This window comes from Podarcis pityusensis (genome assembly GCF_964106645.2).
Source record: "Podarcis pityusensis genome assembly, chromosome: 2".
Lineage (NCBI taxonomy): Eukaryota > Metazoa > Chordata > Lepidosauria > Squamata > Lacertidae > Podarcis > Podarcis pityusensis.
This window is the reverse complement of record NC_138029.1, coordinates 110,910,750-110,935,899: the sequence shown is the minus strand read 5'-3', so window position 1 is coordinate 110,935,899 and position 25,150 is coordinate 110,910,750. Positions and strand designations below refer to the sequence as shown.

Here is a 25,150-nt window from a genome sequence, read left to right as displayed (position 1 = left end):
ACAAAACCTCTTGCCGTTATTCACGAACAGCGTTTGTGTCTCCTTCTTCAGGTGTGGATGTGGACTGCCACAATGCATCTGGGCAGACGGGTTTGTATCTTGCTGCCCTACTGAGACACGTCCCGGTAGTCCGGCTGTTTCTGCACTTCGGCGCCAACCCCAACCAGTGAGTGATAACAAAATTCTTAGAGACAGTGTCTGGAAAGCTAGCTATTCTTGAGAAGGCCTGTCTCCATTTGAGTCCGGTCCTTCTTAAAACATAAAATTTTCTGTCTTGTCTCAACATATATATCCCCTCAGACTGAGGTATATGTATGTTTATTTAGGAGAGATGGCAAAAGTTTCCTTCACAGTGCTTTTTTTGGGGGAATGATGTTCACAGCTATGGAGTACTATCACCTCTTTTTCCCCGCAGCCATTAGCTAACATTTTGTGCTGACATCCATAGCAACGTTTCCAATATATGATACCAGCTCCTCATATTTACCCCAAAGAGTTCTGGCTACCATTGGCTGTATAAACCTTAAGTTTCAGATTGGTAAACATTGATGCTTCTTATGGGGAAAAGACCTTAAAACATTTTATTGTCAGGCTCTGAATCAATTCTTTTCTAGCCGCCAAGGTCTTGTCTTTCAAAGCATAAATCATGTCATTTGGTTAACAGGGAATACAACTGAGTAACCCCCATCTGAGCAGAGATGTGTGCATTAACTCTATCAGCTAAAATGGCATTTCTGATTACAAAAACTACGGCTGGCAGAACTTTACTTGTCCCCTGTTCTTTGCACCCTAACACCTTTCTCCTTCTCTCCCCTCACCCCAAAGCCGTTGTTATGATGGTAGCACCCCAGTCCATGCAGCTGCTATCTCAGGTCACCAGAAACTTCTGGGCCACATCCTGAAAGCTGGAGGTGATCTAAGATTCCACGATCAAAAGGGACAGACCCCTAAAGACTGGGCCCAGCTAGCTGGGAGTGAACAGAATGCCGAGGTATTTACAACTTCACTTTGACATGTCTTAGAGCAGTCATGGAAATAAACCATAAAGGTTACGTGGGGGGGGGGGGGAATGCTTCCTTGTTGGAGGCTGGCAAAGCAGGGCTGGAGAGGGCTGTCCCTCCTCTGACATCCCTCTTTAGTATCTATGCAAGGTTGAAAGGAAGGACCAAAATTTTGCTCCCCCTTTCCTCCAGCAGCCCACTCATTAGCCTTCATGCAGGGGGCTTTTGAAGTTTGTTGTGGAATGTTCTCCACAGTGAGGTTTGGCTGCTGCCTTCACTAACATCCTTTCGGTGCCAGGTGAAAACTTACCTTTTTGACAAATTGGGGATGATTTTTATGTCTTTTTTAGATGGTGTGGTTCTACTGCTGTTTCGTTGGGTTTGCTTTATAGGCTATTGCGTGGCTTTTATTGTAGCACATAATGTTTTCCTCTGATTCTGTGGCACGCTTTATACTTTTAAAGAGTTGCAAGTCGCTTGGAGACTCTTTATGCGCCAAGCCCCATAATAATAATGATAATAGACTCGAGGTCAGGGCACAACCCATGACAACACAAATTTGCATAATATTTGCACTTGCTCATTCATATAGAGAGATGCCCTTGGGCAAATTAAGATTGTGGGTTTAAAACAAAAGGTTGAGGTAAGGGCATCCTGGTGTGAGAATCCCAGGGCGTGGATCCCCTGGGCCGCCCCATAACCTTGCTGCTGCCAGTGTGCGATTCTTTGTTGTCTATGGCTACCAGGCAGCTGCATATAACCATAGAATCATACAGTTGGAAGGGACCCCAGGTGTCAGGGACTGTGCTGAGGAGGGCTACAATGAGGAAGCATGGTGGGAGCCACCTCCTCCCCCGAACCTTGAATTTTCCCAGGAGGACAGTATAGATTTAGAACAGTGGTTTGCAGAGGGGCGTACTACAGGAGGCAGAAGCTGGGAAATACTGGATGGGGAACAGCTAGGAGAAGAAACACTAGAAGAGAGAGGGTTAACAGATTCACTCTCTCTGGAAAGCATCCATCAGTTCTCCTCAAGGTCAAGGAGAGCTGAGAAAGTGGCAGAACAGAAAGCACAGAGCATATGAGCTCAGGTTACAAGATTTAGGAGTGACGTAGATTAATAGGGACGGAAGGGGAGTAAGCCTTAGTTGGGAGCACCGCCATTCTAGGAGAGATGCGTTCTGTTGTCTCTCGCTGTGGTTATTAAAGATTCTAACTGGTAAGAAGCCTCCTTTTCTTTTGTTCTGGTTATCTATGGCCAAGGGGGGAGGAAGCCAGTTCTCTGAAGCCTGACACCTAGTCCCATCCCCCGCAATGCAGAAATCTCTACTTAAATCACGGCTGTTGTGGAGTGCTGTTCCGCTGTCTAGCACCTCTCTTTTCCGTTGCCGCAAGGTCCTGGATTTCATCCAGCGGTGCTTTGGCCAGATGTCTATGCTGGTGCAGCACGGGGACCTGTTGATGTATTCCAAAGCTCTAGCAGCATCACCACGCAGCCTGCGCTCCTCGCTCTCCTCGCTCTTATCTGTCTCCCTCTGGTAAGGATCCAACCTTCTGCCTGTCTTCTCTAACGCCGCGGGAGCCATAGCCTAGTCTCTGTTTGGACCCAGCCCTCCACTGAGACAGACAACTGAATGGTGGTGGTGATAATGATGTTAAAACATCTTGGAATGAGCAGGTTAATGTGCAGTTTCGGGAATTACAGTAATTGTCCCCATTGAACATGTGGGGTTGGGATACAGACTTTGTCGAGTTCCATTCACACTGGAGGAAGGAGAAAGCGGTTAGGGAGGTGATTTTCACTGGCTCCTTCTGCCTCAAGTGCCCCCTGAAAAGCTGCTCCAGCAAGTTTTTCCTGAACAGTGTGGGGTGGTGCTTAGAGCTGAAGGGGGAATCTGTAGAATTCTCCCCCTTCCTCTAAGGGGAATTTTCTTTCTGTGTATCCATCTATCTATTTAAATGCCTATATTCTGCAGTATCATAAACAAATCAAAGCAGATATATAGATATAGATGATGATGATGATGATGATGATAATAATAATTTATTTGTACCCCGCCCATCTGGCTGGGTTTCCCCAGCCTCTCTGGGTGGCTTCCAACAAAGATTAAAAATCCATTAAAATGTCACACGTTAAAAACTTCCCTAAACAGCGCTGCCTTCTAGTTCTTTATTTCCTTGACATCTGATGGGAGGGCGTTTGACAGGGCAGGCGCCACTGCCAAGAAAGCCCTCTGCCTGGTTCCCTTTTTTGTTGTTGTTGCAAAACTTGGTGAAACAATATTTATAGTATTGCCTTCTTCTACTGAAACTGTGGGGACGGGTTTAAAGAGGTAGGAGATGATATATTAATTGCAATCTATCCCTCCAGGCCCCCACGTGTGTGGGTTGAACAGAGTTTTAAAATCCCACCCTGGGCAACAACAAAAATTAAAAGCATAGGAATTAGACCGTAAAGCCTTGTTTGAGCAAGTCCGGCGATGAAGTAAGCAGGCTTCTGCCTGCTCACCCCACTTAACAGAGAATCGAGCAACAAGTTGTTAAGCAAGTTGAAAAATAAGACTTATAACCATGCAGCGGTTCAAAGCAACAGTTGCAGTAGAACGTTTGCAGGCAAAATACGATCTTTTGTGCTTCGACTGCATTTCCGGACCACTTACTCTCCCGTAAAAATCACTGGGGTTGCCTAATGCCAGTGCTCCTGATACTTAAATGTGTCTCACAAGGCTTTGTTTCCAACCCCTCCTGGTTGCAGGCATTTGGACGGCTCCAATAGGTTGGGAAGCAGCAAGGAGACAGCTATTGGATACAGACAAGTAAGTAAACTTCTCTGGAAGGGTGTGGTTCAGTGTAGTAGAGAGGCCATAGTTTCTAGGCTCATAACTCCTCCCTTCTCTTTCAGCTGTGCCCAGGCAAGTGCCAGCAGCCCGGGATTGCTGCCTTCACGTTCATTGCAGACGACAGCGAGCTGCTCCGAGGTTACGGAGAACCAGACTGGAGTTACCAGAATGGACCACACACACTCATGAAGAAGTAAAGCTATCAGCATTATCTATCAGCCCTGTCTGTTCTCACCTCTAGGATAAAAAAAATAGCAATAGCGACAATAGGTTCTCTTCTTGCAAGACCCAGTTCTAGGGAGATACCTGATCGCAGGGAAGCAGACTGATCACAGTGAAATGAATCGGGGAGGGACACAACTCAGTAGTACAGGATGTGCTTGGCACCAGAAGGCCCCATGTTCAGGTAGGGCTGGGCGGGACTTCTGTCTGAAACCATGGAGAGCTGCTGCCAATCTGTGTGGTGCACGCTCTGGTTATCTCTCGCATGCACTACTGCATATGTGTGGGGCTACCTTTGAAGGTGACCCAGAAACTACAACTAATCCAGAATGCAGCAGCTAGACTGGTGACTGGGAGCAGCAGCCGAGACCACATAACACCAGTCTTGAAAGACCTACATTGGCTCCCAGTACGTTTCCAAGCACAATTCAAAGTGTTTGTGCTGACCTTTAAAGCTCTAAATGGCCTCGGTCCAGTATACCTGAAGGAGCGTCTCCATCCCCATCGTTCTACCCGGACACTGAGGTCCAGCGCCGAGAGCCTTCTGGCGGTTCCCTCACTGCGAGAAGCCAAGTTACAGGGAACCAAGCAGAGGGCCTTCTCGGTGGTGGCACCACCCTGTAGAACACCCTCCCACAAGATGTCAAAGAGAACAACAACTACCAGACTTTCAGAAGACATCTGAAGGCAGCCCTGTTTAGGGAAGCTTTTAATGTTTGATGCATTACTGTATTTTAATATATTGTTGAAAGCCGCCCAGAGTGGCTGGGGAAGCCTAGCCAGATGGGCGGGGTATAAATAATAAATTATTATTATATTATTATTATATGTGTAGACAGTACTGAGCTGGGTGGACCAATGGCATAAGGCAGCTTCCTATATCCCTGTAGTCTCGTATCACCCGGAACCCTAAGACTTATAGTGTATCTTAATCCTCAAGCAGAGACCTTGTAAGATATTGGATAAATAACGTACTTATTATGCAGTCACATAACCTCCGCTCACCTGGGGCTGCAGGGGAGCGGTGTTTGCCGTGCCATGTGGCCCCAACCCTGTCCGGGGGGGGGGAGCTTTCTTCCCATGCAGCTGTGGGGTGACGCTTGGCACCCCCACCTCCGGGTGCAATTTTATTATTATTATTATTATTATTATTTATTTATACCCTGCCCATCTGGCTGGGTTTCCCCAGCCACTCTAGGCAGCTCCCAACAGAATATTAAAAATGCAATGAAACATCAAACATTAAAAACTTCCCTAAAAAGGGCTACCTTAAGATGTCTTCTAAAAGTCAGATACAGTGGTACCTTGTTTTGCGACCGGGACCTGTTATGGAGCCCTGTTTGCTAGCTGAAAAGGACGCAGGGCAATGTGCCGCGTCTGTGCACGCATGCGGAGCGGTTTGTGCTTCTGCGCATGCGCCAGTAGCAAACCCGGAAGTAACCTGTTCCGGTACTTCCGGGTTTGCCGCGGGCATTTGCCAGAATGGATGTTAGACAAGGCGGACATTCGCGGAGGTATTACTGTAGTTGTTTATTTCCTTGATATCTGATGGGAGGGCGTTCCACAGGGCAGGCGCCACTACTGAGAAGGCCCTTTGCCTGATTACCTGTAACCTCACTTTCACCTTTTCCCCCTTGCTTCCAGCTTGCTGTGGAATGGGCAGTTTGTCACGGTGCGAAGCTTAAAGCCCGAAGCCCATCCCCACTGCAGTAAAATGCGTGGCGCCCTGGACTTGCTCCTCGCTGAACAAAAATACTGCAGGTAATTCCAGCTGGCGGGCTTTAGGATTCAGATCATGAAGGGATAAGCCCTGTTGTTACATGGGCGCTCACTCCCATTTGTTCAGCATGGCTTCCGTGTTTCCTTCAGCCAGCTGCACCATCCCCACCTTCTGCTTCTCTTGGCCGTGAGCCCATCTCTGGACCTGCAAAACCTCCAGCTCGTCTTTGAGAGGGTGGGCATGTGTTCCCTCTACTACGCCTTGCACTGTGAGGTAAGTGAGACGGTCGGGGAAGCTCGGCTCCTTTCCTCGCTTCCGAAGCTTATCCCTCTCCCTCTTCCCCCACTGCAGAAGTCTAGCTCCCCAGCTCCCTCGGCGACTCTGCGTTTGCTGCTGCAAGTGTCCGAAGCGCTCTTGTTCCTGCACTCTCGGGGTTATATTCACCGGGCTGTGACCTCCCATGCAGTTCAGCTGGTGAGACCTGGACTTGCCAAGCTCAGCAACCTCGAGCACATGCAACAGAGGTTGGTTGGAGCAAGTGCGGTCTTTGGGAGACTCCAGTAGGATTCCTCGGGACATTTGACTGGTTTCAGTTCTGTTTCAGCAGGGCGGAGAAAAACAGGTTAGCCCAGCCTATTCCTCCAGCCCCTGCTCTCTACAACTGGCTGCCCTTGGAAGTCATCAGAGAGCGCCCGGCTTCCGTGAACTCTGACCTCTTCAGCTTCTGTACGGTGATCCAGGAGATCTTTACAGGTTGGTTTCTGGCCAGGGTGGGAAGCGGTAGGCAAGACTGGCATGTCTCAAGAAGCCCATCAGCTGACCATAAGTTCTCAGGGAAATTCCAGTTGCCAGAAAGGTTTGCCTTGGCCTGTAAATGTATTAGCAGAAGAGAAGCAAGCAAGCACTTTAAAATGGCACCACAGTCGTACCTTGGTTTTCGAACAGCTGAGTTCTCAAATGTTTTGACTCCCAAATGCCACAAACACAAAGTGAGTGTTCCAGTTTGCGAACTAATTTTGGAAGCCAAACGTCCGACAGGGCTTCCGATTGGCTGCAGGAGCTTCCTGCAGCCAATCAGAAGCCATGCTTTGGTTTCCGAATGTTTTGGAAGTCAAACCGACTTCCGAAACGGATTCCTTTCCACTTCCAAGGTACGACTCTATTTTTAGAATTAACATTTTTAGGCTTCAGCATTGAGCTCCAAGACCTGCATTATTTGGAAAAAAAATTCCCTTAAGAGTGCAAAGCTAATCTACAAGGATGGCTTGAGGGTAAGAAGAATCAGTTTACAGAGAATACTGTCTTTTAGAGGATCTGAGAGGTGATTTGGTAATAGACCGTTGGTGAGAAGGAGAATTGGGTAAGGGGCTCTTTTAACAGAGGAAGATATCTAATACATAGCATAGGTTGACCATATGCCATTACTTAAAATACTAATGCAAAGGTGCGGAAATGGGCTACCAGATGGTGAAAGAACTGGAGTTCCTTCCACATGAGGAATGGCTGAAATGTCTGGCATTCTTTGGCTTAGAAAAAAGGGAGCTGGGAGGATATGATAGAGGTTTATAACATGAGGCATGGTGTGGGCAGTGGTGCTAGATTGCTCTTTTTCTTCCATTCTCATAAAGCTAGAACTGGAGGATATCCAGAGAAATTGGTTGAATGAATGAATGAAGGAAGGAAGGAATTTATATACCACCCTATACCCAGAGGTCTCAGGGCAAGTTCACAGAATAAAATCAAAATATAAAACCACAAAATATATAATCAAAATAAAAACAGCAACCCAATAACACCCCCCCCAAAAAAAACCCCACATTTTAAAAGGACATTTTAAAGTTGATTAACAGTAGATTCAGCACAGACAAAAGGAAGTACAAACAGTGTGCAATTAGCTTTTGGAATTCAATGCCGCACAATGTGAACTCGGAGGGCTTGAAAATGGGATTGGATTGAATTGTGTGGGTTTTAATTGTGGAAGTTAAGCAGGTCCTCTAGGGTTCTGAGTTGATGTTCTTCTGGATCCCAGTTCCTGAGGAGGAAGCTGGGGCTCCCTTGTCCTCTCAGCTGACTTCTCACCTGGTTTACCTCCCTTGGAAACTGAATTCTGGGCTGGACACACCCATGTTCTCACCCAGAAGGGCTCTCACTGGGGTTCTCTCTTCCTTCTCCCCATGAAGGAAGCTCCCTGCAGCTCTGAGGCAACTGTTTTGGTTACAGATTTGTTATGATTGCTGTGGGCTGAGGGGATTAAGTTGTTATTCACTTCCCTCAGCCAACGCAACTCAGTCACCCCAATCCAAAATCCAGTCGTGCCTGCGCCCTGACCTCTGGGAAAGAGGGAAGTATGGAAGCATAGAATCATAGTATCACAGAGCCATTTGGGACCCTTAGGATAATCTAGTCCAGCTCCCGCAAAGCAGGAATATGTAGCTGTCCCACATGAGGATCAAACCTTCGACCTTGGTGTTATCAGCACTGTGCAAGGTCAAGGGATGCAGGTGGCACTGTGGTCTAAACTACTGAGCCTCTTGGGCTTGCCGATCGGGGTGACCACGACGGGGTGAGCTCCCGTTGCTCTGTCCCAGCTTCTGCCAACCTAGCAGTTCAAAAGCACGCCAGTGCAAGTAGATAAATAGGTACCATTGCAGCGGGAAGGTAAACGGTGTTTCCGTGCTCTCTTTCTGTCACAGTGTCCTGTTGTGCCAGAAGCAATTTAGTCCTGCTGGCCACATGACCCGGAAAGCTGTCTGTGGACAAACACTGGCTCCCTCGGCCTGAAAGCGAGATGAGCACCACAACCCCATAGCCACCTTTGACTGGACTTAACCGTCCAGGGGTCCTTTACCTTTATATATATCAGCACCATGAAGTAACCTACTGCGGGCACCAGCACAGAACGGTTGAAATGGGGTGCCAAAAATGAGTCAAGTGCCATCACAAAAAAAGCACTGGCTCTTCTAGACTTATAGTGGGTCTGCCTAACTTTGTGTTTTATGACCCTACAAGTCAAGCAACCTGTATTTTTCAGGGGAAGTTCCTTGGGGTGGTTTGGATGGCCTCGCTGTGAAGGAGAAGATGGAGGCAGGGCAGTCTCTCCCGGCTGATGCCCGTGTGCCCCAGCCTCTCTATGAGGTGGTCAAAGGCGGCACAGCCTTGAAGGAACGCGATCGGAAGGGTACTTTCCCCGACTTACGCTATGTTTTGCGGGCAGCCCAGCAGGTGAGGAGTTAATGGGTGTTGCTTTAGTTTGCCTCCATGTTGTTGTTTAAATTATAATAACCAGATTTATTTATTTTTTCAGTTTGGAAAGAGATTGACAAGTGTGAGAAGGACAAATTTGTTTTAAATGGTTTTTTATTGTCGTTTTTGATGCTCTAACCCGCCCGGGGGCATTAGGTGAAGGGCAGGCAACAAATAAACCATTATTAACAATCAATCAATCAATATTAACAATGGAGAGATATTTTAAAAACCCATCAACAAAATGAGATGAATGGCAGGTGAAAGCTCGCTGTCATATAACCTTCCCGCAAACAAATTATTATTATTATTTTATTTATTTAATTCATTTGCTGTCCTATACCCAGGGGTCTCAGGGCGGTTCACAGAATAAAATAAAGATATAAAACCACAAAATACATAATAAAAAATAAAAACAACAACCCCATAGCTCCCCCCCCCAATTTTTTTTAAAGGGCATAAGTTATAAATCAGATCAACCCAAGACCTGGTTAAAAAGGAACGTTTTTGCCTGATGCCTAAAGCTGTGTAATGAAGGCACCAGGCAAACTTCCCTGGGGAGGGCATTCCACAGACGGGGAGCCACTGCAGATAAGGCCCTGTTCTCGTGTTGCCACCCTCCGGACCTCTCAAGGAGGAGGCACACAAAGGAGGGCCTCAGAAGATGATCTCAGGGTCTGGGTAGGTTCATATGGAAAGAGGCAGTCCTTGAGGTATTGCTCAATAGCTGCTTAATAAAGACCATATGTAAGCTTTGTGCAGGTAACTTGGGGTGGGTGCTGGATAAGCCAGTCTTCTGAAGAAGTCCTTACTGTCATCTCTATCTTACCTGAAGGAAAACGTGAGACAAGCATGAGTTGAGCTCAGGTTGCACCTGGCTTCCTGATTATGCAGCGCCTCAAGCTTTTCTCTAGGAATAAGCAAGCTGCCTCCGTAGCCCTTCTTGTAATTATCATGATCAGAAGCATACGGTGTCTTATTTTTCTCTTCCTAGGATGCCTCAGGGGGCATCCCTCTCGTTTCATCAGTGGCATCGACTCCCAAGAAGCTCTGTCTGTGGGCAGGGCAGGCTGAGTCAGACGAATCATCCCTTCCAATAATTCCTGAAGGTCAGTTTGATCCCAAACGGTAGGAACCGGCCAGGATGCGCAACGGGGCATTGCTTCATGGGTTCAGGAAAAAAGACGTGGGGAGGAGGAAGTCAATGTAGCACTGAATCAAAGTCCTTTAGTGGCGTCCTAGTTGCACTAGTGGAATGGACTTGTGCAAGAGAAGGTTCTGGAAGCCAGCATGGTTCTTGTGGCTAGGTGTGCAACAGGTTGCTGTGGCCTTGATCTTGTTGTACAAGCTTCCACTAGTGCAAACATTGCGCTGGATTTCATATTGTGCTGCCATTATTCTTGCCCTTATGCTGTGTGGTCAGAGAACAGTGAACCTGGGCCCAAAATTCTGAGGACAAGTGACCAGAATGGATTTGAAAATTCAGGTACTCTCTTAGTTAGTGCTTTTTTCCCTTAAAAAATGTTTAGAGGTACTCTCATTTTGACTCAAGGAAATCACCATTTCATAGTTCAAATCAGGGAAAATAAATACAGTAAACAGACAAAAGTACAAAGAACATGCCTTACCTCATATTACACAGCTGACAGCTCACAGTAACTTCCACGTTGGCATGAGGTTGTGTGCACTAACAGCTTCCTGACTTCCATCAGTAAAACTCCACACATCCACGTTCCACACTGCTTCACACATTAAACGCTCGCTTTCGTCTGAGACACAGGAAACACTGTGACAGGAAATGAGGCCGCCCTTGGAGGTGGTAACAACGAAACTGACCAATCACCACGCTAGATTCCAACTCCTATTTCACACATTAACTACTCGATTCCATCTGACACACAGGAAAAACTGTGACAGGAAATGAAGCCGCCATCTGGGGTAGCAATGGAACTGACTATTCATAGAGAATAAACTATTTTTTTTAATAAACAAAACAGTTTCTTCTCCTGATAGATTCACAAAATGTTTAGGGGTACACTTACCTCCATCCCCCCAGAAAAAAGCACTGCTCTTGGCTACGAATCTGATGCTTTGTTAGGCAAGACGTTCTGTCTCATAGGTTTGCGTGAAGCGGGAATTGCAAATTTTGTAGACTTAAGAAGCGTGTTGGTAATAATGACTAATAAAAATAACAACTGAATAAAGAAGAAAGGGGGAGAAATGGAGGCTTGGGAAGGAGCTAAAAATGCTCGTAGTTCTATATGCTCTCGTCTTTGTCTATATTCTTGTCCTCTAGAGCCACCATACTTTGAGGTGGAGACTCTCAGCCGGAGTGCAGAACAAAGCACTCCCAATGCCCAGCCTGAAAGTGAGACAACCAGACATGCACAGGTAACAGATGACCAAGGCAGAATAATGGTGCTGCATTCTTGAAGCTTCAGGAGCTTTTTCCTTTCTTCTCCCGTGGAGGACCATATTCTGGCACAAGCTGCTCCCACCATGTGATTCCCTAGGATGGGCTGTCATAGCATAGGCTAAGAGGGACCCTGACCCAAAGGCGGAGCTAGCTGCTCCAGCACCCAGAGTGGTCCGAGGGGGTGGGGCTAGCCGCCCGCGGGGGTGCACCAGCAGAGCATCCCAGGGGGTGCAGTGGCAGCGGGGGGGCGTCCTGGGGGGAGGCACCAGTGGTGGGGAGAGTCCCAGGGGGGCGCCGCTCACAGCAATGTCACCCCCCCATCAGGGATGACACCCTGGGTGGGCCGCACCCACCTTTCTCTGCCTCTGCTCTGACCTCTAACCTCCACCATTAGTTTGTGTTCATAGTGGATAAATCTGATAGGGTCGCCATATTTCAAAAAGTGAAAATCTGGACACAAAAGTTGTTGGGCTCCCCCCCCCCCCCCACACACACTTTTTTGCCGATTTTCGGAAATTCCGCCCAGTCACTATTTCCGTGTGTATGGCAGCTCCAATTTTGACAAAACAGTAGTGGAAATTGCCAGTGCTCGCTTATTCGTCTCACATCTGGAACAGGAGTCAGTCCAATGAATATGGTCAGCGTTCACTGTTGCTGCTTGCAGTCCCCAAAAGAGGTGTAATTGATTGCATAAATTTGCATTGGCTTCCCCTTGCCCTGAAATGAACGGGATGGAATAATATAATGACAATATAGTTTGTGTAATTAATTACACAAATTACGTAAGCAAATAATGTCGGTTTTGGCAGAAGATGAACTGCAGCAGAATGGCAACAGTGCTGCGTGTGCCGAGTATGGGGTGGGATGGAAAATGATGCCCCCTGGCAGCCTTAAATCTACTTTTCTCAACTACATCATGTCCAATTATTGAAGAGGGGGGACTCCTCCCACTAACAGGGCCTCTGGTAAAGTTTATTTGCATAGCGCCGCCTAAGAAACAAGGGGAGGAATAATCCACGCCTGGTTAGACTCCACCCCTGCGGGTTCAATGTTGCTTTCTTGCAGAAGGAAAATGATCAGCAGGGAAATATCCCTTGCAAATCCTCTCTGGGAGAGCACAAGAGATCAAACTCTGGCAGCACCTGTGAACCAGCGAGCAGCGGTGAAGAGGACACAGCCGAGTCAGATAACAGGAGCCTGCTTTCTGCAGATGTGGTGAGATTCTGCTGTGCTTCACTTAAGCTCCGTCAGCCCTGATCTGCAGACCCCTGAAACCAGATCACAGGAAACGCTGGCTGCTAAATCCAATATATCCTCATGTTGTTTTAACCATTGGGTCACGAAGAGTCGGACATGACTAAACGACTAAACAACAACAAATCTCTAGTATTTGCCCTGTTATGCATATCTCTTGTTTCCCACCCCAGAGCTATGTCTTGTCCTCTTCTGTTTCTGTGCTTTTCCCATCTGTTCCTAACCATTTCCGCACTTCCAACCCTCATCCCGTCCAAGCTGCACCCATAGAGGCCTATACATTTGCAACCATGCTGGAATGATTCACGTTTGATATGCAATTGACACCTGATCGCCTTCTCCTTTTGGAAGACGGAGGCAGAACAGGGGCAGGGCGGAAATTGCAGGCCGTGCTTATTAGCACTCTGCTGACACGCAAGGGGGGCAGGAACAGAACCCCCACACGAAATGGGGTTATACACCTGGTATAAGACTCAATGCTGCCACTTCATTCTTATAAAAAGGCTTTTTTCCACTGATGAAAGGAGTTTTCACTGAGTGTTTATAGAACTGCATCGTTGAAACCGTAGTTTTGAAGAAATAACTTTGTATTTGGATGGTGCATCTATAAGTCTCAGCCAGATCTTATTAGAAGTGACCTTCCCTCCAAGGTGAATGAAGGGGGAATGGTTCTTCGAAAATCGTACCTGCCAGCTCCAGCTTTATGCGAACATAATTACATTTTTTGCCTGATTGTGAATGCCTTTCTAGGTGACTAAAAAGTTTTTTAGTCTACTGAGTTCATTGATTAAAGTTCCCTTAATGAGATCAAGATCTTGCTCAAAGCTCCCTCATTCTTGGCCTGTACCCCTCAGTTAGCTCTCTCGTACCCAGGGCTTTTTTTCCCCTCAGCCGCAACTCAGTTCCAGCATCTCTCAGGTGGCCGCCATGGCCGCCAGTGGGGAGTCTCATTCACAGTGAGTTCCGGCACCTCTTTTTCTAGAAAAATAGCACTGTTGTTGTTGTTGTTGCTTAGTTGTTTAGTCGTGCCCGACTCTTCGTGACCCCATGGACCAGAGCACGCCAGGCACTTCTGTCTTCCACTGCCTCCCACAGTTTGGTCAAACTCATGCTGGTAGCTTCAAGAACACTATCCAACCATCTCGTCCTCTGTCGTCCCCTTCTCCTTGTGCCCCCATCTTTCCCAACATCAATATCTTTTCCAGGGAGTCTTCTCTTCTCATGAGGTGGCCAAAGTATTGGAGCCTCAGCTTCAGGATCTGTCCTTCCAGTGAGCACTCAGGGCTAATTTCCTTAAGAATGGATGCATTTGATCTTCTTGCAGTCCATGGGACTCTCAAGAGTCTCCTCCAGCACCATAATTCAAAAGCATCAATTCTTCGGCGATCAGCCTTCTTTATGGTCCAGCTCTCAGCTTCCATACATCACTACTGGGAAAACCATAGCTTTAACTATACGGACCTTTCCTCTCATCCTAGCATATCCTTCTCCCTGCTTCCCAAAATTTGCTCTCCTCACAGTTCTGTTATCTCCTTTAGGGAGACTCCGTTGACAAGCAGGAGTCGGCGTTTGTGAGCAGTCTGCAGGATTCGGCCTGTCTCTTGGCAGAGGCCCAGGCCTCGTTGGAGAATCTTGAGAAACGCTTTGCTTCGGGCATCCACATGCTAGAATCGTTAGTCGGCCAGCAGGGGGCACCGGGCCGAAGCTGCCACAGCGATGGAGCCTTGCCTAAGCAAGTAGCACTGGGTGAGCTTGAATCGTGGAATCCTACAGTTGGAAAAGACCCTGAGGATCATCTAGTCCAACCCCCTGCAGTGGATTCCTCCAGCTGTAGATCCTTAACCTTAAAACATTTGAGATGGGCTGTCCAAATGATATTTTGTGGTTTAAAAGGGTCTGGTTTCAGCAAACTAAACAAAGCATGGAAAGATTTACTGTTAAGGTTACAATCTAAGTAGGAATTATTGAGGGACGAGGCAAAATCCAAATCATTTTGAGGGTCTTTTACACAATCAAGTGGTGTATAATTTTTGTGAAATAAATTATTTGCATAGATAGATGGTTAGATAAATAAACGCTATCTATCTATCTATCTATCTATCTATCTATCTATCATATAGAAATGTCTATACCCCACAGTGGCAAATGGGAAGTAATATAGAGTTGAACTGATACACTCTAACAAACAGAACCTCTCTATGGTTTTAGGGAGAGGTCTTTCCTAACAGGGCCACATGAGATATCTTAGCAAGGGATTTTGTGAACTGTCTGGAAAGCTTTTTCGTGCATACAGAGTATGCATCGTACCTTTAAACTACAGCCTATCTGCCACAAAATCTCGATCCAATGGAATTGGCCTTTTGTGTATTGAGCTGCGCCATCAATTTACAAAACATCGCTGTTTCCCAGCCTCAGTTGTGTATCAAACAATCAAAGGGGAGTTTTGAACCTGCTAGGTCAGGGGGTCAGCAAACTTTCAGCAGGGGGCTGGTCCACTGTCCCTCAGACCTTGTGGGGTGCCAGACTATATTTTTGGGGGAAATGATGAACCAATTCCTATGCCTCACAAATAACCCAGAGATGCATTTTAAATAAAAGGACACATTAAAGCTAAAGGGACCCCTGACCATTAGGTCCACTCGTGGCCGACTCTGGGGTTGCGGCGCTCATCTCGCTTTATTGGCCGAGGGAGTCGGCGTACAGCTTCCGGGTCATGTGGCCAGCATGACTAAGCCGCTTCTGGCGAACCAGAGCAGCACACGGAAATGCTGTTTACCTTCCCGCCGGAGTGATACCTATTTATCTACTTGCACTTTGACGTGCTTTCGAACTGCTAGGTTGGCAGGAGCAGGGACCAAGCAATAGGAGCTCACCCCGTCATAGAGATTCGAACCGGCAACCTTCTGATCAGCAAGCCCTAGGCTCTGTGGTTTAACCTGCAGCCCTAAAGGATACATTACACTCATGTAAAAACACACTGATTCCCAGACCGTCTGCGGGCCGGATTTAGAAGGCGATTGAGCCGGCTCCGGCTCCGGCTCCTGGGCTTTAGTTTGCCTACCCATGGGCTAGATTCCATATCCAAGCAGTCAAATGATGTTGCTCATGGCCTACATTATGCCATACCGAATTCTTGCCTCCCTGTCCCCGTTTACATTCTTAAGATTAATGTGCACCTGTCTCCACCTGCAGAAAAGTGCAAGGATCACACGCAAAACCGCTCCCTGCAGACCCTCATTGATTTGTCAGCCAAGGCTAGGAAAAAGAAACAGGTAGAATTTTATTTTATTTTATTTTGTAAGGAGAAAGCTGCCAGCTCCCTGTGTCATTCCCTTATGGAATCCTAACCATTCCCTAACGGTAATAATTTTCCTCCGCAGCGAAATCCTGTCTCTGCAGAGATTTGCCATAGGAAAGAGAGCACCCCTGAAGGGCCACCTTGCTGCTTGCAAACGTACGTGGGTTGAACATTTTCACACAGGATTGAGCTTTCAGCGCATGTTACCTGATAGATCTGATAAGCAATGCGCCTTCTTATTTCAGAGGCATTTTCACAACTTCCCTAAAATCCGTGGCTCAGTTGATCTTCCAGTTGGTATGTTCTTGCTGGATTTCGATCCTATGCAAGTGAATCCCAGTGGATTCAATGGGACTTTCTCCCAAGGAAGAAGGCACAGGGTTGCTGCACCCTTTAGGGGCGTGAAATATACTTGGAGTCGAGAGTGGATTTCATGCTCTTTATTCAGCTCATAGTAGTGAGGAGGAATGGAAGTTCCCCCAGAATGTCTGCCTTATATACATTATTTACACAATGGGTCCCACATGATTGGCTAATTCCAGGATTCTCCTATAGACCAATCAGGTTGCGGATTCCCTTCCACCTGGAGCTGGATTGGGTGGCTCCTGTGGACCAATCAGACTGCTGCATTCTGGATTCTATTGTTCTAGGACCAATCAGACTGCTGCCTTTTGGATCCTATTCAACTCAGTACATAACAGGGCAGTATCTTGCTAAACTCAGTTCTGTCACTGCAAGAACTTCTGGCTGCACAACAGAACTTCCCCTCCCTCTCCTCTTCCCGTGATCAGTTCCAGAGGATTTAGGATTTAATGTTCAAATCTTTATCCCATAAACATCCCCCCCCCCCCCGTTTAAAATTTTAGGAGGTCTTGGCTTTGCGCTGAACTCTCAGCAGTATAGGGACAAATGTGTTTCTTTTCGTTTTAATATTTTAAATCAGGGGTGAGGAACCTGGGGCCCTCCAAATCTCGTTGGGCCACAGTGCCCCCATCTTTCCTGGTCACTGGCCTGATGGCTGGGGCTGACGTGGGTTGGAATCCAACATCATCTAGAGGACCAGTTTCTCCAGGCCCTGTTTCAAATCAAATTAAGGGACAGACAGGTGGCTTCGTCAGACCCAGGTCTTCTCAAGTAGATGGGGTCAGGGTGGCAAAGACGCAGTCTCTCACAGGGGAAAGAGCAGCAAGTGTCAGAGTAAGTCCCTCTTTGACAGCAGACAAAGAGAGACAAGGGGGAGGGAATGAGAAATTACTGAGTGAAGGGGAAGAAACAGTTGGCCACAGGAATATGAACTTTGTACACACCGAGACGCAGGGAGAAAGAACACAGAGGCTAAGCTCAGAGAGGGATACAGGGAGTGCCATCTCTCAAATCTTGTAGGATCACGAGATTGGCCGAGAAGCGTGAAATTAACAGGAAAAGAAAGTGGGGGTTTTCCTGTTGGGGGAGAAGGGGGTGGAGCTCAGTTCCGGCAACGCTTATGTCGGAGGAGGACTGAATTAGCTAAGCTGCGATTGGGGCTCTGTGATTTACCAATAAATCAGAAATAATTAACTACTGGAGCCGTCTCGTGGGGGGGACGGACCCCTGCCTGACAGCAGGATATCCTGGTTACTCACAAGCAAGGCTGACCTGGAATGCTTTATAGGAAGCAGGGTGTGTTATCACATGGCCGGCCCTGTTTTGTAGGGACAGGAAGTTGCACCACCTTGGTGCTAGCAATAAAACCCAGGAGTATTCTCCCCCCCCCACACACACACACACACATCCCGCTCCACCTGCACCATTGCCTAGAAAGATTTTTCAGCATTAAAATAAAAAATAAAGCACTACAAGACCAAGAAGCCCTGACAGTATTGCTTCCTCCTACTTACATTTGTTGGTAATTACTCTTCTGAACTCGTTTCTAAAACCAGGCATGTACATTCTGGAAGTTACTTCTGCCTTACGTTTCTCTCATTTCTAAAAAAAATAAAATACCACATGGAACTGTGTTTCAAATACATCTTGCACATCCCTCCACAGGTTGGACCTCCTTCAGGAAATCATCCAGGAGCTGCAAGGAAAAGGCGATTCTCCCACTGTGAGCCAAAGTAGGTGGAGCAGTCTGTGTACATACATACTTTTAAAGCACATTTATAGCGCCGGCTCCCCCCAAACTTCAGTTTGCGCCTCACAGCTACAGTTCCCAGCATCCTTAACCAACCACAGTTCACATGTACTTTAAATGTATGGCGTGTATGGCTGAAGGACGAAGCACATATATATCCACTGTTCTAAATACGTGGCAGAGTAGTGAAATAAGTTATTTGTTTATGTATCGAAACAGTTGTACAGTGGCACCTCAGGTTAAGTATTTAATTCATTCTGGAGGTCTGTTCTTAACCTGAAACTGTTCTTAACCTATAGCACCACTTTAGCTAATGGGGCCTCCCGCTGCCACCGCACCACCGGAGCACAATTTCTGTTCTCATCTTGAAGCAAAGTTCTTAACCCAAGGTACTATTTCTGGGTTAGCAGAGTCTGTAACCTGAAGCGTATGTAACCTAAGGTGCCACTATATATATATATATATATATATATATATATATATATATATAAAACCTCTTTGCTATCTTGCATCTTCATTCACGCTTGCAACATCACATCATACTCCAAGCTGGCTGGTTGCCTTTATGTTCATTTTTTAAAGCACCACTTTTGCATTTCTAATATTAGAAGTTCATGCTCATTAGGCCCTTATTTTATTTTTTTAAATCATGGTAATTAAATTGGAGGGCTATGAGTACTCAGGACACAGGAGTGGTCAGGGAGATGAGCTGCTCAGTTCTGTGCCGAGCTAACCTGCCACCTACCTGCCCATAACTTGAATGGCTTCCCTTCAACTTGGAGAGGAATAGGTATATGTCTGGCCAGTAGGTGGCAGGTGATGCCTGCCCTTTGAAAAACAAAAACAAAACTTAGTTAATGAGTTTATTATACAATGTGGGATTTTGGGATGTGGGATTCTTTCCAGACCGTGCCTGGAAAGAGTAGAGGAAAGGTAAGTGTGGATAAGCCCTCAGGGCATGGGTTCGGAAAATGAAATAGGAGTATATATGAACATATATTTGTACGTTTTGCATAATAAAATTTGGCTTGCTGGCCAGAGGATGCAGGAAACTATTCACACTGCCTTGAGCCTCTGAACCCTTGAAGTCTCTAGTCTGCTCCCTTCTCTATCTTCTGAGATTTCAGTGGTCTTCCCCATATGCTGTCCAAACTACCGTATTTTTCCATGTATAAGATGGCGCCTATTTTTTTTAACCCAAAATTAAGAAATTTAGTTGTTTAGCTTTTGGGGGTGGGGGGTCACTTCCACCAATTCCTCACCCGCCTTCCCACCACTGCCAATTGCTTGCCACAGGCACTTCCGATCGCACACTTCCCTGCATCCGCCAGTTGCCTGCCGCAACTAATCGCCAGCAGGCCTTGCCGCTGCCACCAATCACCCGCCCAGTCGCCACTGCCAATCTCCTGCTTGCTGCTGCAATTATTCACATGTCTCCCCTCTCATTTCACTATCCATGTGTAAAACAACACCCAATTTTTGCCTAATTTTTTTTTAGCAAAAAGCATCGTCTTATACATGGAAAAATACAGTATCTTTACCCTCATTCTCTTGGAGAGCAGATCCATAAGCAACAGCTGAGATTCTTAGGACACTGAGATGCTCAGTGTCAAATTCCTCCCTTGTGCAAAATCTCTTTCTGTATTTGTTCTAGAGATGAACCAGGAAGTACCATCTGTACCCAAATAGGAGAGGGAACATAGCTTAACAATAAAGCATGAGTTTTGCATGCAGGAGATACAAGGTCCAGCCTCTGGCATCCCCAATTAAAGGATCAGGACTCCACAGGTGGTGTGGAGAGCCATTGCCAGAGTAAGCAACACAAGGTGGACAAATAGATGGGCAGCTTCCTGTGTTGCTAAGCGTGGAATCTTAACTGACTCGTCACAGCATAGCATTGTGTCTCATAAAACCCCACCCCTCACTTCCTTAAGGCAGCAAGCAAGGAATGGAAAAGGACAAGCTCTTGTCTCAGGGCAAAAGAAAGCAACTCCAGTCCCCGCTGCAGGGCAAGGGGCGGTTGCTAGCTTGAAGAACCAGTGAGTGATCCTTACCATAACCGTTCCACTGGACTGGACTGGACCAGAGCTCCTATTCTGAAATAAAAGCAATCTGCATCCTCGTTCCTTTATCAACCCGTATGGACCTTGAGAATCTACTGCCCCGGATACACAACTTCTGACGCGCTAATTAAATAGTTCAAATGATTCCTGTACTTCTGTGCAAGTTCTGTTTCTAATTTGTGTTATTGTTAACCAAAATAATTTGCAGAGGACTCTGGACGGGGGTTGGGGCTACGGGTCAGGTTTGTGCGGAGGCTTTCAACCCTGTCAAAGGCTGGCCATGAGCCCAGAAGGGGTCAGCGTTCTTTCTAACCAATTCCCTCAGGTGCACATTGTTTAACTCACTTACATTTGTCTTTTGTGCTAGTAAAGGTAAAGGGACCCCTGACCATTAGGTCCAGTCATGACCGACTCTGGGGTTGCGGCGCTCATCTCACTTTATTGGCCGAGGGAGGCGGCGTACAGCTTCCGGGTCATGTGGCCAGCATGACTAAGACGCTTCTGGCGAACCAGGGCAGCACACAGAAACGCTGTTTACCTTCCCGCCGGAGCGGTACCTATTTATCTACTTGCACTTTGATGTGCTTTCGAACTGCTAGGTTGGCAGATGCCCAAATGTAGGCATATTGACACTGCTCTCTCTCTCTCTCTCTCTGTTTATACAGAAAAGCTTAGTCCCGTGTTTTCAAAACAAATAACATGAAAGCAATTGGGGTGTACCATTCTAGAAACGTAACTTTCCCCCATTGGGACGAGGAGGGGCAATGAACAGGATTGAGATCGCAGTAGGTACTGAGCAGAGTGAGGGTGGGGTTAACCCTTTCCTCTTACCCTGCAATCCTGATTAACACACACACCCCACCTCTAATCTACTTTTAGCCTCCAGAAGAATGGCTCCATTGATCCTGATTATATTGGATTGCAACCTGAGGGGGAAAGGGCTAGGCCTCACTGCCGATTGAGATCTTCCAGTTCTTTTTGGGGAGCCCACAGACCTCTGTAAGCTGTCCTGGAAGGTCCTAACAAAGAAAGGTGAAATATACTCAGAGTCGCAAAGTGATTTCATGCTCTTTATTCAGCTCATAGTGGTGAGGAGGAATGAATAAATGTCCCCTCACAGTATCTGCTTTATATACATTATTTACACAATGGGCTGCACATGATTGGCTAATTCTGGAATTCTACTGTAAGCCAATCAGGTTGTGGATTCACTTCTATCTGGAGCAGGATTGGGTGGTTCCTGCCAACCAATCATACTGCTGCATTGTTCTAGGACCAATCAGACTGCTGCATTCTGAATCCTATTGTTCTAGGACCAATCAGACTGCTGCCTTTTGGATCCTATTGTTCTAGGACCAATCAGACTGCTACAGTTTGGATCCTATTCAACTCAGTACATAACACCCCTCCCCTCTAAGTTCCAGTCCTGCCCGGGAGGTCGCATTCATAGTCCTCAAGGTATGCCGGCGGCCTACGTGTGCGTTGTGGCCTGGGGTGTTCCCTGGTCCGGGCTCCGGGTTCTGGCTCGTGTTCCAAGGATGCTGGCTGTGATGCGGCTGTTTGGTCTGGTGCAACCGGCTTGCTCAGTCGTGGTTCTGGTTCCGGTGTCCTTTCGGCCTCACGGGTCCTCTCTGTATTTACTGATTCTGCCTCTCCTGCTGGCCCCTCCTGCTCTATGGGCCTCACTGCCCCGCTGTTCCCTTGGGACTCCTCTGACCTGTCCTCCTCCTGGTTTTCTCCCGGGAATCGTCGCCGTATCTGGTCGCAGTGGCGGCGCCAGCATTGCCCCCCATCCGTTAGCACCTCGTACGACACGGGGCCAGTGACCCTGGTGATTGTGGCGGGTACCCATGCTGGGCCTGCCCCAAAATTCTTTGCGTACACTGGGTCCTGGGCCTCGAAGGTCCGGGGGTTCCTGCCTTCCCCCACCACTATCTCATCCTGAGCTCTATCGGGGTGAAGGCGGTCCAATCTGATTGCAAGGCGCCGACCCATTAGTAGTTCAGCGGGGCTCCGGCCAGTCGTTGAGCTGGGGGTGCTGTGCTGTGCTAGAAGGAATGTGGCAAGGCGGTACTCCCAGTCCCCTTGCGTCATGCGGCGAAGGGTGTCCTTGGTGGTCCGCACCATGCGTTCTGCTTGGCCATTGGTGGCAGGGTGGAACGGCGCCGAACGGATGTGGCGGATGGCGTTCTGCGCTGTGAAGGTTTGGAATTCTCCTGACGTAAATGCAGTCCCGTTGTCTGAGACGAGAGTGTCAGGGAGCCCGTGGGTTGCAAACAGCCTGCGTAGTACCCGGATGGCTGCGGACGTGGAAGTGGACGGTACCAGTGCGACTTCCAGCCATTTGGTGTAGGAGTCCACCACTATGAAGAATGTTTTCCCCTGAAAGGGGCCAGCGAAATCCACATGCAGGCGTGACCATGGTGCTCGGGCGGACTCCCAGGACTGGACTGGGGCCCTTGGGGGATCTGGGCGGGATTCTTGGCAGGCCTGGCAGTGTTTGACCCAGGCCTCTATCTCTCCATCGATCCCCGGCCACCACACATAACTCCTGGCAAGGGCCTTCATTCTTACTACCCCTGGATGTGTCTCGTGTAGGGCTGTGAGGACCCTTTTGCAGAGGGGCTGGGGAACAACGACTCTGCTTCCCCATAACAGGCACCCCTTGTGGGCCGACAGTTCATGTTTGCGGGTTGTGTAGCCGGCGAATTCTGGCCCGGGGCTGCTGCTGGGCCATCCCCTCCACACCCAGTCCAGGACCCGGGAGATGACCCTATCTTTCTTGGAATGGTGTGCAACTTCTTGTGCCTGAATGGGGCGGTCGGGAAGCAGCTCCAGGCTCATAACCTCTTGTGCAGGTGCTGGGTCAGGGCCTGTTTCCGGTAGTGGTAGCCTGCTGAGGGCGTCCGCATGGCCCATCGCCTTCCCAGGTCGGTGAATCAGTGCATACTGGTAGCTGGCAAGGAAAATTGACCACCTGAGGACGCGAGGAGACAGCACTTGGGGGGTCTGCTTTTCGGGGGCAAACAAGCCAAGCAACGGCTTGTGGTCAGTCACCACGGTGAAGGGCCGCCCGTACAAGAAATCATGGAATTTTTTTACTCCCTTTACGATTGCCAGACCCTCCTTGTCGATTTGCGAGTAGTTCCGCTCGGTTGTGTTGAGTGTCTGGGAAAAGTACGCCACCGGTACCTCTCTTCCATCCGGGAGTTGGTGCCCCAGGACAGCTCCAATGCCATAGGGTGAGGCGTCGCATGCTAGCACCACCGGCAGCCTCTCGTCGAAGTGTGCCAAGACCGAGTTTGAGACAAGCAAGTCCTTGACTGCCTGGAATGCGGCCTCCTGGCGCTGGCCCCACACCCAAGGGGCCCGCTTGTCCAGGAGTCTGTGTAGGGGCTCCGCTACCGCCGCCTTGTGGGGAAGGAAGGAATGGTAAAAGTTCAATAGCCCCAAGAAGGCCTGAAGTTCAGTCTTGCTCTTGGGCGCTGGGGCATCACAAATGGCCCGTACCTTGTCCCCAGTCGGGTGGACCCCTTCTGCGTCCACCATAAATCCCAGAAAGTCCACCTGAGGCACTCCTAGTAGACATTTTTCCCACTTCACCTTGAGACCCGCCGTCTGGAAACGGTGCAGAACGGTGCGGAGGCGGTCCTCAAACTCCTCTGGTGTGGGGCCGGCAATCAACACATCATCGAAGAAGGGGGTGACGCCAGGAATCCCTTTAAGGAGAGAGTCCATTATATTCTGGAATATGCCTGGTGCCACGCTGACACCGAATTGCAGCCGCTTTACCCTGAACGCTCCTCTGTGCGTCACAATCGTCTGTGCCTCTGCTGTGGCCTCATCTACTGGCAGCTGTTGATATGCTTGGGCCAAGTCCAGCTTGCCAAAAATTTTCGACCCAGCCAGGGTGGCAAGGACATGGCTGACCACTGGCACTGGGTATGCGTGGGCCGTGAGGGCCTTGTTTATGGTACATTTGTAGTCTGCGCAGATGCGGACCGAACCATTAGGCTTGACGGGTGTGACGATTGGGGTTTCCCAGGGAGCATTAGGCACCGGCTCCAGCACTCCTTGCTCTACGAGTCGGTCCAATTCCTCGTCTATACGGGGTTTCAAGGCGAACGGGACCCGGCGGGCCTTGAGCCTGACCGGTCGTACTGCGGGGTCAAGCTGTAGCGCAATGGGGGGGCCCGTATACTGTCCCAATTTCCCATCGAAAACCCCTGGAAATTCCTTGCATATGGCGTCCACGTCCACTTGTAAGCTAGTGTGGTTCACCCCGGTGACAGCTAGCCCCAGTGGTCCAAACCATGCCAATCCCAGTAAGCTAATGTAGGGGCCCTTGACCACAAGCAAGTCCAGTTGCCGCGTCCGCCCTCGGTATTGCACCCTGAAGGTCCCCACCCCCATTGTGGGGACCTTACGTTTCTGGAAGTCCCGGAGGGTGAATGGGGCCGGCCTGAGTTTGGGACCCCCAGTGGGACACAGTTTCCTTAAGGTCCTTGCCGAGATTATGGATAGAGTTGAACCCGTGTCAAGCTCCATGCGGCATGGGGCCCCCTCTATCTGTACCTCTACATAAATTTTCTCTACGTTGGGGTGGGGCAACTGGTATACCTGGAAGTCCGTGAGCTCCGTCGAGTTGCCTTGGTGCGTTGGGCCCCGGGACCTGGGGCTCTTGGATTGGTCATCTGATGCCTGGTGTCGGGTGGGGCGAGCCCGACACACCCGGGCGATGTGTCCCGATTTTCTGCACTGCCTGCACTCTGCGTTGCGGAAACGGCAGGTCCTCCTCTCGTGACTCTCCCCGCAGCTTGCGCAGTTCCCTCCTTCTCGTCGAGGCAGCTGTGGTCTGTGCGCTGCTTGAGTGCGCTGCTGTACTCGGTGCACCTCCTCCCTGTCGGATCCTGAGTCGTCGGTGAGGTCTTCATGGTGGACCCTCGGTTGGGATGGCAGGCTCGGCCATGCCTCTTGGGT

General features: G+C 48.6%; 1 protein-coding gene across 5 annotated transcripts in view; it reads left to right on the top strand.

Annotated features, from left to right (window-relative positions):
• The window catches only part of LOC308469379 (inactive serine/threonine-protein kinase TEX14-like), a 28,524-nt gene extending 8,210 nt beyond the window's left edge, over positions 1–20,314 (top strand). For 2 of the 5 annotated variants that reach the window (XM_080991737.1, XM_080991738.1), the window contains 18 exons: positions 52–166; positions 826–991; positions 2,397–2,539; positions 3,757–3,817; positions 3,904–4,034; positions 5,708–5,824; positions 5,933–6,056; positions 6,135–6,307; positions 6,388–6,536; positions 8,815–9,005; positions 10,021–10,135; positions 11,323–11,417; positions 12,508–12,657; positions 14,235–14,442; positions 15,889–15,968; positions 16,077–16,150; positions 18,023–18,091; positions 20,042–20,314. In XM_080991737.1, the coding sequence (XP_080847863.1) occupies positions 52–166; positions 826–991; positions 2,397–2,539; positions 3,757–3,817; positions 3,904–4,034; positions 5,708–5,824; positions 5,933–6,056; positions 6,135–6,307; positions 6,388–6,536; positions 8,815–9,005; positions 10,021–10,135; positions 11,323–11,417; positions 12,508–12,657; positions 14,235–14,442; positions 15,889–15,968; positions 16,077–16,150; positions 18,023–18,091; positions 20,042–20,150 (2,270 nt within the window). In that variant the 3' untranslated portion in view covers positions 20,151–20,314. Of the gene's footprint in view, positions 1–51; positions 167–825; positions 992–2,396; positions 2,540–3,756; positions 3,818–3,903; positions 4,035–5,707; positions 5,825–5,932; positions 6,057–6,134; positions 6,308–6,387; positions 6,537–8,814; positions 9,006–10,020; positions 10,136–11,322; positions 11,418–12,507; positions 12,658–14,234; positions 14,443–15,888; positions 15,969–16,076; positions 16,151–18,022; positions 18,092–19,761; positions 20,021–20,041 lie in introns of those variants that run through there. The other 3 variants (XM_080991734.1, XM_080991735.1, XM_080991736.1) reach the window with 3 other exon arrangements.
• The last annotated feature ends 4,836 nt before the right edge of the window (positions 20,315–25,150 follow it).